Source organism: Rhopilema esculentum, chromosome 18 (assembly GCF_057945365.1).
Source record: "Rhopilema esculentum isolate cy_ngs chromosome 18, ASM5794536v1, whole genome shotgun sequence".
Taxonomy (NCBI): domain Eukaryota; kingdom Metazoa; phylum Cnidaria; class Scyphozoa; order Rhizostomeae; family Rhizostomatidae; genus Rhopilema; species Rhopilema esculentum.
In genome coordinates, this window is record NC_142832.1 from 5,892,585 (window position 1) to 5,908,699 (window position 16,115).

Genomic DNA, 16,115 nt, shown 5'->3' on the forward strand with positions numbered 1-16,115 from the left:
AAATTGTTATAGCTATAAGAACATTATTTGGTTTTACGTTTTCAAAGGGAGAAAATATACTGGTTTTTTTCTTTTAAGAAATTTGTTCTGCATTAATAAGCTTTTAAGAGTTGTTGAGCCCTCCAACCAAGGCTCCAAGGGGACTCCAACATAGTTATCGCCTGTGGGAAAACACATTCTATTTTCTAGAACTTTACATTTTGGAAAAAAATGGTATGCATTTTTAAAAAAATTAAATGCGTACCTGGGCCTCTAAAAGGCTCAAGAAAAATAGCCACAGAGTTTCTATTCGATTATCTGCCATTTGACTTGACACCTCAAGGCCCTGGTACCAAGGGTCGTCAGTGTGTGGCCTTTTCAAGTGTTTGATTCCATGGATGGGTGTGTCCAGTGCATCAACACATTAAAAAACTAGAGAAAGAAAAGGGTGATGTCGAGGTCCATGACAGTTTCTATTCGATTATCTGCCATTTGACTTGACATCTCAAGGCCCTGGTACCAAGGGTCGTCAGTGTGTGGCTTTTTAAAGTGTTTGATTCCATAGATGGGTGTGTCCAGTGCAATAACAAGCTTAAGAAGTAGATAAAAGAAAGGGTGATGTCGAGGTCCATGACAGTTAACTTACTACAAGGACCAGATAGCCTACTCCTTGTCACTAAAAAATTGTAGAAACAGTTCTTTACAAAATTGAAAGAAATAAATTGGGTTCTTCTGGCATCCCTCACTACATTCTTCCCTAACTTTGCTAGAAACTGGGGGCAAATCCTCCAACGCTACGTCATTTTATGTCGTGTGGTTTCAACATTCCATGCCAAGCTAAACTATAAAATAGAGATTCCAAACAAAAGCTCTAGGAGATCAATATACATGATAGACCATTAAGAGACTTCGGGGGGTAATGAGACTTCAGGGTAACACTGTTCTCCAGAACGACACTCCTGAGCAGGAAACAATTCTCAGATTAGCTTTTTCATATTTCAATACTGCAGTTATTACTTAGGGGAAAATAAAACATTTTCAACCTGAGCTTCTAACTACAGTTGCCTGATGACGTGGAATCCGAAGTAGCAGTTTAGAAATGTCCTATTCTATCAATCAAACTTGACTTGCAGTACAAAATGATCCCTTTTTTACCCGAGCTATCGACATACTTTTCTTCCATAGCTGATTTAAATCTTCAGCTGAAATGCCCATTACCAATCCATCTTTGTCTTAATTTTACTATCTCTAAAAATTTTGAGAATAGCATGCCTCTTTCATTTCTAAAAATCATTAATTCTAGAACTAGTTAGACGAAACTTCACTACCTATGCTGCCCCTCCTAGACTCTTGATCCTCCTTGGCCACCAAACTAGCCAATGAAACCCTGATACTGGTCTCAGCGGGCCAATCACCATCCAGTTTTCCTGCTTGCGCGGATAATTCGAAGTGCATCACAGCAACCATTTTTGTGTTTGCCCACAATGCTTTGCCTATCGCCTTGAATCAAGTTGGCGCCTAATCATGAAGGAGGAAATCATGCCGTGATGCGACTTCAATTCGAGGTGATCTGGCAACATGGAATACATTGATGAACAACAGGACTTTCATGGAAATTCTGATTATCATTCTAGGTAAATTTTGTGTATTCTGTTTGGTGTTGTTTTTCTTTGGTCTTAGACTTTGTAAAATGTTTTCCTAGGCCATTTTTTGCCACTCGTTTCTGATTTGGTAAAATGTATAAAAATTTCGCGTTGAATTGAAGATGATATGCAATTTGCTCTTAAAGCAGGCGATCCTTAGAAAAACATGCTTTTTTCTAATTTTCTTTTACCTTTGTTTATATGAAATCGAAAGCCTTCGATCACAAACATATACCCAGTGTTTGACTTTGTCCTCGTGCGTGTGTCATAAAACAACAGATAGCCAGATAGCCACCTAAAAAATTGACAATCCGAAAAAAATCGAAACATTTCTGTGCTTCATTTGCTATACCAAACAAATGCACTGTAAGATCAATAGCTGTACTTATAAGGCTTGATATATAGCATTTTGTATGCAATCATATTTTTTATTTTTTCGGACATCGAGCCTCAGCCTCTGATATAAATCCACCAATTAGCATTTTTGCAAGGTACTTTTCAGTAGGAGTGAATATTTCAAGGTCACTTAGAAAGAGGTGCAACCGGTGCAAAGTTTATCCCGATATAGCTGGTATCAATTTTTGTCTTCTTCAGTTGAATTTTGATTTAACAAAATTAAAGCATCCATGGATAAAATTGTTTGAATAAATTTTATTTAATTTTTATCAGATAAAGATTTCTTACTTTATACCAGATTTTTTAGAAAACACTCACTGTTACTTACAGTTCAATCATGGTAAATTAACGTAACCCATTCACTCACAGCTACTTGTAGCTCAGAATAACACAAACATCAATAAATGTTTGCCCCTGAAGGAGAAAAACCAAATATTCTGCTTTCAGTCTGTTTTGCTCTTGCTTGTTGCTGGTATCCCTGAAACTCAAAGCCCTCACAGTTATACATTGCCAAATTCATACACACCTACCAGCCTGGGATTTTTATCAAAGATTTTTTTAAAGTTTTGGAAAATCAAATTTCCACATGGCCTAATATGACAGTCATATACTACATTTATTGAAAGCTTAAAAAATACAATTAAAGAGTTAGGTGACATGGCAATGTATTTTAATGATTGTGGTAAATTTTTCCAAAAACTTCTTCCTAACTTCTCAATTAAATTATTTGATGCTAACCAGAAAGCTGATTGTAAGGTTTGGTCAAAGTAAAATAACAAAAAAGTTGTATATATATTCATTATTAATTCATATTGTAGTTATGTTGGAGCAAGGTCATTAGAAAGACTTAAAAAGAAGAAATGCTCAAAGGAAAGATGGTCGTCTGAAGAGGTATTATGATATTAATAAACATTCTTTCAATTCAAACATGTTTACATAATAAAAGTTTTTTTGCAAATTCAATGAATGATAGGTTCAATTTGCCTTCAATTCCAAAAGTATTTCATACTTAGATTTGAGGGACAACTTTCAGATTATTTATACATTCAGAGAGTACATCTTTTTGCACTTTTTTGTTAAATCTTTTGTACAACAATGTATATAACTGCCTTTTTGCAATTACAGAGTAATCATATATCAGCTTGTAAAGTAAGATTCACAAATTCTATGTTCATTTTTATTCCTTTTTCACCAACTATTTCAATTTATTTATAAGGATGAAAAGTTGAAGAAGCTGTGTTTGGTCATTGGGACTGATGACTGGAGTGTCATTTCAAGTCACTTCCCCTTCCGGACTGATGTTCAATGTCAGCAACGATGGGAAAAGGTCTTAAACCCAAGCTTAGTTAAAGGTGCTTGGACAAAAGAGGTACATGACACTGTAGTCATTCTTATATGACAGAATATGTTCTTTTAAGCTTGTTTGAATTTGGCGTTTGGAGACAGATATGTGCATGCTTTTATGAACAGAAGAACCAATCAACAGATGACTTATTATCAGTTGCTAGCAATGATCACATTGTCTGTGCATTTTACAGTAAGAGATTGTGACAAAACCTTGTCTGACAGCTTTTTTGAAATAATTGAAGCTCTCAAAACAGTTTTGATTAGCGGCCAAAAAATTTTTCCACAAGATCAGTTAAAAAATAAGTCAACAAGAGAATACAAGCAACATGAGGGGGCAGTTTGTGCTATCATATTATATTGTCGTCTGTGATCCCAGTTGTAAAGCAAATTGCATCTGAATATGATAGAATGCACCAGCCCAAAGGCATATTTGTGCTCAGTTTGATATGGTTTTCAATGTAAAAAAGTACTTTTCTTTTGCTGGTGTTTCATTTCAGTTATATAATGTTTATAAAGCAGACTTTGCAAAAGTCAAGCTATTTTGTATGGACGGTCTATAGTGGTTGTGATCTCTTTTGAAAGTTTTTAGATAATTCCTGATGACCTTCCACTGCTAATGATCCTATTGGTCTTAATAAACATTTTAATTCCTTCAATAATTTCTTTTTATATCTATTTCCTACTCTTTTCTCACTTTCCTCCCATTTCCTATTCTATTTTTTTTGGTTGCGTTGCATCTTGCATTCTTTTCTATTCATTGAATCTCGCCTCCTCTTTGCTTGGCTCTTTTCTTTTCTAGCCACTTGATAATGAGTGCATGCTCAAAACATCGTGTTTTTTAACAATCCAAACAATTATATTTTTATTCTGGTACTAAATTTATTTGCTAACGTTATAAATTATTATGTAGTGCAAAATTAAAGTAAGTAGATAGTTTTTTACCATTTTTCTAAGATATGAAATTTTTAATAACTTTAGGAAGACGAGAAAGTCATACAACTGGTTGCAAAGTATGGCCCAAAGAAATGGTCTCTTATTGCCCAGCATCTTGATGGAAGAATAGGCAAGCAATGTAGAGAGAGGTATTAGCACATTCATGTATAATGTGATATTGAGAGACAGGCCCAAGAATCATTATACCTTTGAATATACAATGACTCCGGATGAAATATGAGGTTAAATTTTGCATCAGAAATTCCAAGTAGAGGGATCCAATTCAAGGACACTTTCCACTATGTTTATTTTGTTCATTTTGCATAAGGAGTTCTAATGGACTTCTGAATCTTTATTTTCTGTGACTACCCTTAGATGGTGCACTTTGATGACCAATGTTGAAAAATGAATATTTAGAACTAAAGAAAATGAATATCCGTGGAACATGGCTGATGTCTAGAATAGGGGCTTTCTCGTATATATACAAGTAGAGCCAGTGGTTCAAAGATCTATGTTAAAAAATCTTTTTTATATTTATTTTTTTAATTTTTATATATATTTATAAGTTTAGATTGGTAGTTGGCTTTCAGGCGTTTTTGGTTTTCCATATGAAGCAAGTATGCTTTTCAAAGTAATCTGACCTGCAACCAAATCTCCATAAAAACACCTCCCCTCACTCCCACCCATTAGCAGACAGCTCAACTGATAATATTTCTCCTTGTCTTTTGGCAGTTGAACCCTTGGAGAAGTGGCCAAGTGTCAATATTAAAAAAGTTACCTGTTGTTTTGTTATTTATGTTATAAGCATGTAATTGAAAATTACTTTCTTTGTAGATGGCATAATCATTTGAATCCTGATGTCAAGAAGTATGCATTTACAGAGGATGAGGACAAAATCATTTATGAAGCTCATCAAGTTCTTGGGAATCGATGGGCAGAAATAGCCAAGCTTTTACCCGGCAGGTGAGCTTAGATTCGTTTGAAGCACGGGTGCAAGACAAGTGTAAAAGCCAAGCAGCCCTGTACTGCATTATTTGATAATTTCTCTGCTGCAATACTCATGTTTCAAGTCATTTTGAAAAATCTTAAAAAAAAGAATGAATTTAACAAACTAGCTGCCTGTGTTATGAAAAAACATAAATAGATGATATTCATTCTGTCTAGTGTATATACTGTAATGTTTTTTCGATGTTTCCTATTAGGTGTCTTAGAAATGGAAGCTATATTTTTTATATATTATATATATTTTCATTAGAACTGATAATGCAATTAAGAACCACTGGAATTCAACAATGAGACGGCAGTACGAGCCTGAATACCAGGAAAAGAAAAGAAGGAAAATTGAAACTACAGAAAAAAGAACACGTAAGCAAGAAGCGAAAGCCATGCATTGTTTTATTATTGTACCTTTGTGCAGAAAAATGATGAAAGACAGCTGGAAGAATATGGACGCTTAAAAATCTTTTTTATTTGTAGCAGATCAGTGTTAAGTGCTTCATGGAGGTCTGTAAGGGGATATGATATTAGTCTATTCATTCTATGGCACAAGTTTCAAGTTTGTTTTTTGCTGCCTCCTTTTTAAGTTTTAGACATTTCTAAATCTCCCATTTCTTAAGATCAATTGGTAGTAATTTAATTTAAATGCAGTACTTCTCTAAATTTACAAAGCAGGTTGTCACGAAGAGAAGAAAATAAAGCGCAGAATATCGTCAGGGCAATACGAAATTGACTGCAAAGCACCGTTTTCTCGATCATGTGGCACTTTCTTTCCAAATATACAAAAAACGCCGCCAAATACAACTAACACCATCAAGCAATTCACATTAACTGTTCTCGAATCGGGTGATGCTGTAAAGGTGAGTAAAATCAACTAACATCTTCAGGTTTCTTGTGGTTTTATTGCTCATTCACCAGCTTCAGATAGAGGTGAATATCCCTTATACTCTTTAGGGTTTATCACGACAAAAGTTATCGAACAGTGTATTAATAAAAACAAAGTTACAATATGAAGAATTAGTAAAACATTCTTCTTCAAAGCATAAGGTTTTGTATATCCTTGACTTCCAAGGAGAAGAAGTAGAAATTCTTTGCCTTGCTTTCTTCTTAATCCCTGAGTTCCAAGCGGAAGAAGTAGAAAATCTTCGCCTTGCTGTTTTCTGAAGATGTTTGCAAAATTCGATACGAGGTTTATGAACATAGCTTGCTGAACTAAGCCAAATTTATGTTGTGACTGCATCAAAATTTGCTTTCCAGGTCTCAAAACTGACTGATAAGTCAAACTTGGTGGCACCAAATGCTATCAAACTTGAGCCACCTGATCCTGACCCCTCCCTGCTGATGTCGCCGTTTCCAAACGTAAATACCAGCGATATGTCTGATATGCTTGGAGATGTTGGTATGATCGAACTTCTATCCCCAAGGACAATTAAATCCATGAACGAAGCGGCAGCACTGCCGAAACCAAAGCCAGATTTTCATGAGGATGAAAAAGAAAATTTGATTCTCGAAAGACTATCGCGCAATTCCCGTAAGTTTAAAATGCTGTCACTTTTTTGTCGCATATCAGGATATTGGTAAATCATAACTCCATACGGAACCTCGTTTTGAGTAGCTCATTTTGACTACTGATTGTTGCATGCAATTTAGAGATATAAAAAAACTAACCAACACCTCTCTTCTAATCAGCCTCCCCACCCCTCCCCACCCCCTCCTTTAAGGCAGTGGGAACTTTTCAGCATTCATTTATCTGTTGATTAAAATAAGTTATTCGTCTAGTCAAATGGTATCTTTGCATAAATTAATCGCATTAGCATGGCAGGATTATGAAACAAATTTACCTGGTTATGTTCCTACATTTTACCTATCCCTGTTGGATCAACTACTGTGACTTATGACTATGTTCCTGATATTACGGTTAAATTTCTTTATTTTTTTTACGGTTTTCTTTACATTTTTTTTCATTGCATGCATAGCCATAATGTTTTTTCAAAACTGTCTTTTGGGTATGATTATATGTATATATTTCTTTCATATTCTTTCAATTCTATTCTTTTAGATACTACTACAGCAGGATGCTCTACGTCTCATATGAGCACGTCAAGGTAGCCTTGTTTGTGCATTTTGTTTTTGCAATCCCTTTTATCGTTAGTATTTTGGTTTTTTTTTCACGTATAAGAGTATTAATTTCTTGACTGCTCACATTGTTCAATAAGTTAGAAGGCGTGTTAGATCAAAGGAAATTTTCGAAAAATGTTAATGACCATATTAAATTACCTAAATCTTGAGAATGAGTAAGTACAGCGAAACTAATGGGTTAGATTTATAGTCAAGTCTTGAACAAGGGTTTTGAAATAAAAAAGCATACTCCTGCAATTTTTCAGATTTTTGAAATGAAGAAATTTGGAAATACAGCCCAGATTGAAGTGCAAAATATTAGCGAATTTGTACATGCATATCTTTACATTCTGCATGCATGTCTAGACTTTCCATTCAACGGTAGCATCACTTCTCTTCTACTGCTGTTTTATTTACGGGGAAAATTTTTGCTCCAAGCTTGCACCAGAAGATCATCCGTAATTGTTTATTGATGTTTTTCTTTTATGTTTTATTCGTTTCCGGTATGTCCCTTGATAAATTTTTCCTTAAATTTTAAACCCGAAATCCGTATCTTCTCCCAGTGCACAAACGGAAGTATCGTCAACGTTCCACGAGAGCAATCGATTTACGACACCTCCTGCGATATTACGACGTAAGCGTAAAGCTGTATCCTTCTCCAAGCATAAAATTGTTTAATATGCTTAGTATATATATCTTATCGCCTTAAATTCATACGCTATTTGCTTAAGTTTAGCTAGGTAAACCTGTAGCCAGAAATGCAAACAATGATTAGCTGGCATTCTTTAATATACAATGCAAATCCTAGTTATGCATGATGCAAATCAACTACAAGATGGTTAATGTAGATAAAACATTTCAAACTAATTTGTTTGTAGTATTTTTGTAAATGTAATATTGCCCCTTTAAGATTTTCATGAATAAGTGGATGCCAGTAAATACGAATTATCTTTTTCGGTCTTTATTCAATTTAGATCTTATTGTCAAATTCTGGTCTCACCGAAGATTGTTTCAAGATACTTTAAGAAAAGATGGATACATTAAGCTTTAGTTGTATCAAGGACTCAATATTTTGAAGGATCATTCTGAAAATGTTGCTGGCTTGCAAAAAAGTCTGATTTTGTTCTCCGACTATCTTTTAATGAGCCTGATTTCTACTTTCAAACTCTTTTTTGGCTGAAGGGGACTGCTTGGCTCTTTAAAAAACAACGCGGTAATGTGCGCCCACGAATTTCCTGATAATGTTAATAGTTGCCTCGTTCTGGTTCTGCCATTGCCCTGGCCAGGCCAAATATATTTTCACCCAACAGTGTAGGGTCCTATATGAAGTTGATAATGATGATAAGAAGGATGTATATTAAATGCCTACTGTTGACAGTTTGTTCAAGTTATAGGCTTTTCTGATTTGTCAATCATACTTTTTTAAAGCCATAACCTAGCCATAACCTGTTTAATATAGGCCATATTTTTCTTAACTGGCAAAAGCCTAAAGAAGTCCCACAAGCCGCTCAATTCACGATGACGTCATTCCACTGTAGTTTCACGTCGCCATCCAGACAGACACCGCTAAAGCAGCTACCGTTTTCGCCTTCGCAGTTCTTCAATAGTCCTTCTATGAACGAAGTCAAAATGTACACTTCAACTCCAGCGCGAACGACTGCAGGCAGCTCGAAAACGCCACTGTGCACTCCATCGAAGGCAGAATCTGTCACAAAAACACCTTTAAATGAAACTGTAAAGATGTCAAGTGATGGAGAACTTGAGACCCCACGAATTAGATACTCACTCATTAACAAAACACCAAGAACCCCAACTCCACTCAAAATTGCGCTTGAAAAGGTCACCTCGACGAATATCTTGGTGTGTTTTACCTTATGATTTTTCACTCACAGAAGTAAACTCTTTCCTTACCAATGTTTTTGAAGTTTTATCAGAATCGAAAAATACCTTTTAAAATCGCGGTAAAAAAGAAATTGATGAAGTCATAAAAATCTAATATCTTTTGTCAATGAAAATCTTTTGTTTCAAACTCACCAAAGCCAAGACTACATTATTTTTATTAAACATCAGGTATTTCAAAGGTAGACATTTACAATTAATTTTATTCTATAGTGTTATTTCAGATAGAAAGATTTTTATAAAGCCATATTTTAGTTCGTTTATTAAAACTTTGAAGGTTAAACTCTGTTTTCAGTAAACCTGATATTTTGTCTCACAGAATTCGCGCTTTCGCCATCTTTGCTAGGTATTTGTTGCATGATCAAAAGGTATTGACTTTTTCTTAACCAACCTATACCTGTTAACTTTCGTTATAAACATCATAAGCGCCTTTCTAAACAGTGTAAAACTCAAACTTCCAGGGTCTCGGATCTTCTAAATTCATCGATATGTCATCAATAAACATTAAAGATGATCCCTCGAAAAGTGACCTTGCCATCAGCAAAGGTACTCCAGACCATGACTATGCCAAAGTACAGGATGTGAGCCAGAAACCTATCAGTCAGCATGCCGCGTTCCGTATGAAAACAGCAACAAGTCTTCGGCGGTCATTATCATTCGATGCACCTGATCAGCCAGATAGAATCCCTGACCAAAATTCTACTGCAGATCAAACATCTACGCATTGTCCGGTAAGAGTCATTAACATTGTAGCTTTGTCTGTTTTCAGAGCTTATATGCAGGGGCGGACACTTGGTCAAATATTGGGGGGGCAAGCCTATTGTTTTAATAAGATGACGTCACATTTCCCATTGTTTTCGAACAAAAAACCATTGTCCTCTAAAGTATTGGGGGGGCCCTTGCGCCCCCCCACCCCCCCCCCCCCCCAAGTGTCCGCCACTGCTTATATGATCAGTAGATATCCTGATACTGTTTATTAACGTAATGTTTTATATTGCCTGGTAACATTGTTAGACCTCTCAAGTTTGCTTAACGATTTTGTCGTCTTCTTCCAAGCTAATGTTGATTTTTATAATTTATCAAGTTCCGCAGCATTTTCTTCCGAAGTGTTTTCTTTCTTAGCTTTTCCACAAAGAGATGTGTTTTCCACAGCAAAGTGATGTAACCAATATTTATACTGTTGTCCTGGACGTAGGAAGGGGCAGTGACTATATGAGTTTAACTGCCTAAACATTTCATGAAAATAATCAACTATACGACCATATGGGCGTCCGTACACCACGCAATTGGGATGTATGCAATATTAATAGACTGAAAAGAAGTCTATATCATGCTTAACAGCTTTCTTTACCATTCAAGTAATTTCGCAAACGATTTGCTGGCTCTAACTTTAGGAAACCTGTAAAGTGGTGAACTGAAGTAAGATTTTTTGAAACAGTTAAGCATACCCTCCACTATTAAGACCTTCCTGAGATGGATGCGTCCAGACAAAATAAATTTGCCCTAAAATTTCTTCGCATCTTACTAAACTTTATTTAGCACCTCCATGTAACAACAGACACCCCCACAATCAGTAGCTAAGACCCAACATATATCCATACTTAGGCTTTACTGGTTTTATTTTAAGAAGCTTTTCCTCTATATAAAGCCAAAATGTCCGAGGCCTTGAATGTGGACAAACCCCTTTAACGGGTTAAAATAATAACAACGAGAAAATAATGAAAAAATAACAACAAGAAGAAAAAGCAGCATAAACCGTAACAGATTAACCGAAATTAATTTCAATTTTCTATTTGTTTGGCCTCGTAGCATTATCTAAGCAATAGACTTTTCCACAGCTAAATACTACGCCGAAAACGGTATCTTCAATTGCTTGCAATGGTAACTCGTACGTACTACTACCGATGCTGTTCTTTTTCTGTCCGTGGGTAAAGCACGCCCAATGCTTTTGTAGGGCTACGATTACAAATCCTCGAAGACACGCTTGTCACGAGAATAAATACCACGTGTCCCCGAGGACATGCCTAAAAAACGCTAAACAATCTAATTATAACAGAGTCAAAAGTCCAAAATAGTTCTACGTAAACAACAACAAATAAAATAAGAATAAAAACAATCTGTTTTCTGCAATGAGTAAATAGAACTTGAAAAAAGTAGATCACAAAAAGAATCATAACTTCTTTATTCAGCTTCTTGTTGTTGTGTTGTCTGTTGTCTACTAATTTAGGGCTAATTTAGAAGCTTGCTTTAGCGTTTAGGCCTTTACCAAAAGTCAAAACGGACATAATTTCCTTTACTTTGTCAATCTGAAAGTTCTTTTAGTTTGACTAGAACCTTTTGACATTGGGTGGTCGGCAATTTATTGGATAATAATAATGACCTCTTCTTGCTTAAAATATTCCTCTTCATGTCTTGTTACACTAATACGAGTTTCGTTATATTTCACGAAGCTTTGCTATTAAGCCTTAAATCCAATTCACCTACCCTTGTTTCCCATTATTCGATCAATGGACTTAAGAGCATATATCCACATCTCAACCTATTTTTGGTCGTTGTACTCTTTCAATCTCTATTTTCTTTTAATCGATCCTAGCAACTGGATTGAAGCAACTTTCGTGTCAATTACTTTTAAAGCGCTTTTGAAAGGATCCCTTCATAAACCTTTCGTAGATTTATGAGACATATCATCAGCAAAATAATGACCTTTTCTCTGCCTCCGGCTTCAAAAGCGTTTTTCATTCCAAAATCAAGACTCTGGTAGGCTTCGTCGATTATCTAGGCTTGTCATTCTTGACATGGGAGTTTTTGCCTACAGTTTTTGGCAGTTTATTGCTTTAACTGCTTAAGAATTTTTCTTTGATTGATTAGAAATCTTGGTAGAAACCTTTCATCTTGATGGTTTTTTTGCAGCACCACCTTTGCCTTATGTTTGTCGCAATTTTTGTCCTTTCACTGGAAAGATCTAATGTTGTTGCATATCTGTACTTGTTATTGCTTCGGTTTTCTGGTCACCCTGTTCAAACCTCGCATTTCAGACCGTCGTTTTTAGTGCTGTTTGATGTCTCCAGCATGATAAATTGTAGTTGATAGCTTCCTTTCCTCTTTGCATTCTGCTATCAGATATAGACATCTTAATTATTTGCTTATCCTACTGTACTTGTTTTTCCTTAGTTTGAACCCTTTAGTTCCTACAATCATCCCTAATGCCAAACTCTTTCATTTTAGGAGGATACTATAGTTTCTCACGGATTATTCTCTATATCAACGCCAACAAGCACCCCTTTCAAATCCAAGCAAGTAACGGTAATCCCGTTACAAGACCTCATCGACAATGACCAGTTCAAGACACCGTCAAGCAACTTCTTCATTAATGCGCTGCCACTCCAGGCTTCACAAATAACCGACTTGTCAACTATTTCTGAAAACGGTGCATTTAAGGTAAACTTTGATTACGATTTTTATGTAATGAAATTTATTGCAAATTTTATTAGGGGGAAAGTAGTGGAACTTTGGGAGCCTAATTTTTTACGACTGTTTTCACCCTTACAACACTGAAACTTGTAATCGTGTTCTAATGTGATTATTCGGTTTAGAAATATATTCTCTGATTAATTCCAGGTCCCTTATAAGAAAAGACCTCCCGTGAGAACTCTTCGGTTTCAAGAAACGCCAATCAGAATGAGTTCTATTGTAAGTATTGTCTCAACGTCTGTCATCATCTCTACGTTACCAAATGGTCTTAATGATATAAGCAAACTCCCTAAAAGTGATTATCTAAAGTCTGAAATTTATGATATTTGTGAACTGTCTACTTTCATAAGTCTGCATTGGACAGTGCTTAATTACGTTTGTGTTTAAATTGCTAAGAATAGTAAAAGATTTTGCGAGTACTTGCCCGCAAAGTATTGTTACCCAAAGTTGAGATCACTCCGTGAACTCATTTGTGTGAGTTTGGTATTTAAAATAAATGGGTAACAGGAGTCTAAACACCAACGTGAACGTATAGCAAAATATTAAAATTTATCGTTAATTTCTTAAAGATTTGGTTAATTCTCTACTGGAGAATTGTCTGGGAGACTCCAACAAGGGAAAGATGTAACTGGCTGCTTTCATCTTTTTCACTTCATTTTGATTTTATTTTTCTCTCGAACAAATCCCTTCAGTATAAAAGAACTAGATGATAAGCTAAAAGAATTTCGTTTGGAAACATTGTTTCATGATTGTTTCATGAGATATAAGCCTAATTCAAAATTTGATTGTTATTATTGTTCTGGGGCTTAGACTTTCAAGTTTGTCTAGACCTTGAATGGCTTTTTTCTTTTGTTAAAACGATTGTTAGTTTCTCACGAATTTGTTTGGTGTGTGACTCTGTCGAACACCTTTGTCCTCGAAGCTCTCATCTGGCTGAGAAGTTCTAATAAGGAAATGAACTTTTTTAGTTTGAGTAAAATCTTATCTATTCAGGAATGTGATCTTTTCTATTGATTTATGCTCATCCATTCTTGATAAGGGCATCTGAAGTTCATATGCTTCATAATTAAAAGACTCAAAAAAATGATTTCGCTGCTTCATGCCATCTTGACGTTTTGTAGCAGTCATTGAAAAGTGCTGCTCGAAAGCTTTTGTCATTTTAAAGTCTATTCTTTTTTCAAAGGCTTATTATTTTCGATTCTCCATCATTCCCCAATCTTTTAGCTCACATTTTCTTTTCTAGACACCTGAAAGCTTCCGAACTGTCGCTTGTGGCCAGACAGAGGACCAGAAACTCTTAACAGAGCAGGCAAGGCAAATAATGGCAGAAGTGAAGAAGTTCAGGCAAGCTGCACGCTCATTGCTACTGTGATATCCTGACTTTTGTAAATTAACCTTTAAAATATATCGTAGCATACACTTTCAAAGTGGGCGTTCTTAATGTGAAAAGCGTTCGTTATTGAGGCTTTTTCGCAGTTGTTTAATTCGTATGTAAAACAGATGACGATGGCAGGTAAGGTATTGGGTAGTAGTTAAAACTATGGCTGATTTCAATGGCTACGACAGAAATTTTCTCTCCAATTGTCAGGTAGGCCATACTGCAAAGAGTCATTTTCTTTATGGCTAAGTCTGTTTTAATGATATTTGATACGGGATGTGGAGTAGTAATTGTCTTTTCAATTAGGTATCGTGGTGATCATCAGAACTTTGATTAAAGCAATAATGTTATGGAATCATAATTTTAAGGAAGGCTTTTGATTTCTTTATATTTTTTTGAAGCATCGACGTGCCCACCAGATATTTAGCCCTGCCTTAAACCCTATAATCCTTCTTGGAATTTTGGCCTCTTGATCAGAAATTGTAATTAGCCATGTGCAGAGAAATGATTTTCATTTGAACAGATTATAATATGAAAGAATGCTCTGTTTCATTTTGGATCATCATGATATCTGATTGGATATAGGATATTTCTGTCGGTTTGATATTTAGCATTACCAGCTTCAAAGGGATTGACTGGAGTATGATTATCCAGCTGTCATTTATTGACAACTTTTGATTCATTTAGCAGAAACTTGATTGAAGCTTTGATTATAGGATAGCTGATAATTTGATGGTTTGAGAGGATTGTCGAGATTCTTGCATGTACGGAACGTGACTTATGCGATTGAAATATGTAGTTGATATTAGGTTCTTTCCATATGGCACGTGACTCTGCTTAATATTGGGATAACTAGTAGTATTACATTTCAATGAGATTTTACTCACGTTGGTGGAATATACAGAAATGTGAAGGGATAACGGGACATGGGATCAGAGAGAGCAGTTTAATTTTGCCTCCTGCACATGAGAGATACCAGATACCGTAAATTCTCAAATTTCCCCCAAAAGCCCCCCCCCCCCCCATTCTATGAGCCTTCATCCAAAATATTTCAAATTGATAAACCCCCGGAGGGGGGCTAATTTGAGAGTTTACAGTATTTCAGATGTATATTGGTTAGCCGGTAGCCTGTTGCGGGGAAAAGACATTGTCCTGTAAACGTCTAACTCCTAGAAAACTCCTGAATAGCCCCCCCCCCCTTTTGATTTATTGCTTTGCTTTTATACAGTTTATTAATTAAAAGAACCGATTTCGTTGATAGATTTAAGGGGGTAGGCCTTGAAATGCGTTAATCATAGTTATAGACATAAGTTGTAAACCTTTAGCCATACCGTGTAAATAAGTGGTATCGACAGTTGATTGATTTTTGTTGTTGATTTTATGTTGATTTTATGTAGAATGCTGGAAATTGCTTAATGATTTGGTTTGATATTGGTATGTCGATGCAGCCATGTAAGTATTATTAGATACCACAGATACCACTGAAAATACGACTTCTTTCTGCGTTGAAAAGTCTTTGTATGTTATCTTACATCGTATTTGTTTTGCAATATTACACCCATTTATGGCGACATGATTGCTAACGGTTTTTTCAAGTACGAAATAAATATAAAGTAGCTATTCTAGTTATGTTTCTAAAGAATAAACTTTTAAGACAATAAAATGTTTCTTTGAAAAAATACGTTGACATTGAATTGTTATGACATTAATGTTCTATACCAAACTACACTTTGTTATTCTATATCATAACATCCCATGCTATTCGCTACTATGCTATACCAAACATTACTATACTCTACGTTACTTTACTGTATTGTATTTTACTGTACTATACTATGCTATACTATATTATGCTATACTATACAATACTATACTATGCTATACTATACTATACTATACTATACTATGCTATACTATACTATGCTATACTATGCTATACTATGCTATACTATACT

The 16,115-nt window shown here is 35.4% G+C and overlaps 1 protein-coding gene across 3 annotated transcripts; it reads left to right on the top strand.

Moving 5' to 3' along the window:
• Positions 1-1,434: 1,434 nt before the first annotated feature.
• LOC135696598 (myb-related protein B) lies at positions 1,435-15,886 on the top strand. 3 transcript variants are annotated; one of them, XM_065216045.2, is made up of 15 exons: positions 1,435-1,613; positions 2,852-2,909; positions 3,235-3,387; positions 4,344-4,447; positions 5,133-5,261; positions 5,554-5,663; positions 5,967-6,154; positions 6,552-6,825; positions 7,354-7,399; positions 7,976-8,060; positions 8,898-9,272; positions 9,773-10,042; positions 12,537-12,749; positions 12,930-13,001; positions 14,026-15,886. In XM_065216045.2, exons 1-15 carry the CDS (start codon positions 1,558-1,560, stop codon positions 14,152-14,154), a joined length of 2,262 nt encoding a protein of 753 aa, XP_065072117.2. In that variant the 5' UTR covers positions 1,435-1,557; the 3' UTR covers positions 14,155-15,886. The 3 variants fall into 3 exon arrangements, with proteins under 3 accessions (XP_065072117.2, XP_065072115.2, XP_065072116.2); XM_065216043.2 differs by having other exon boundaries at positions 1,439-1,613; positions 2,837-2,909; positions 14,026-15,884; XM_065216044.2 differs by having other exon boundaries at positions 1,440-1,613; positions 2,837-2,909; positions 5,970-6,154; positions 14,026-15,884.
• Positions 15,887-16,115: the final 229 nt, after the last annotated feature.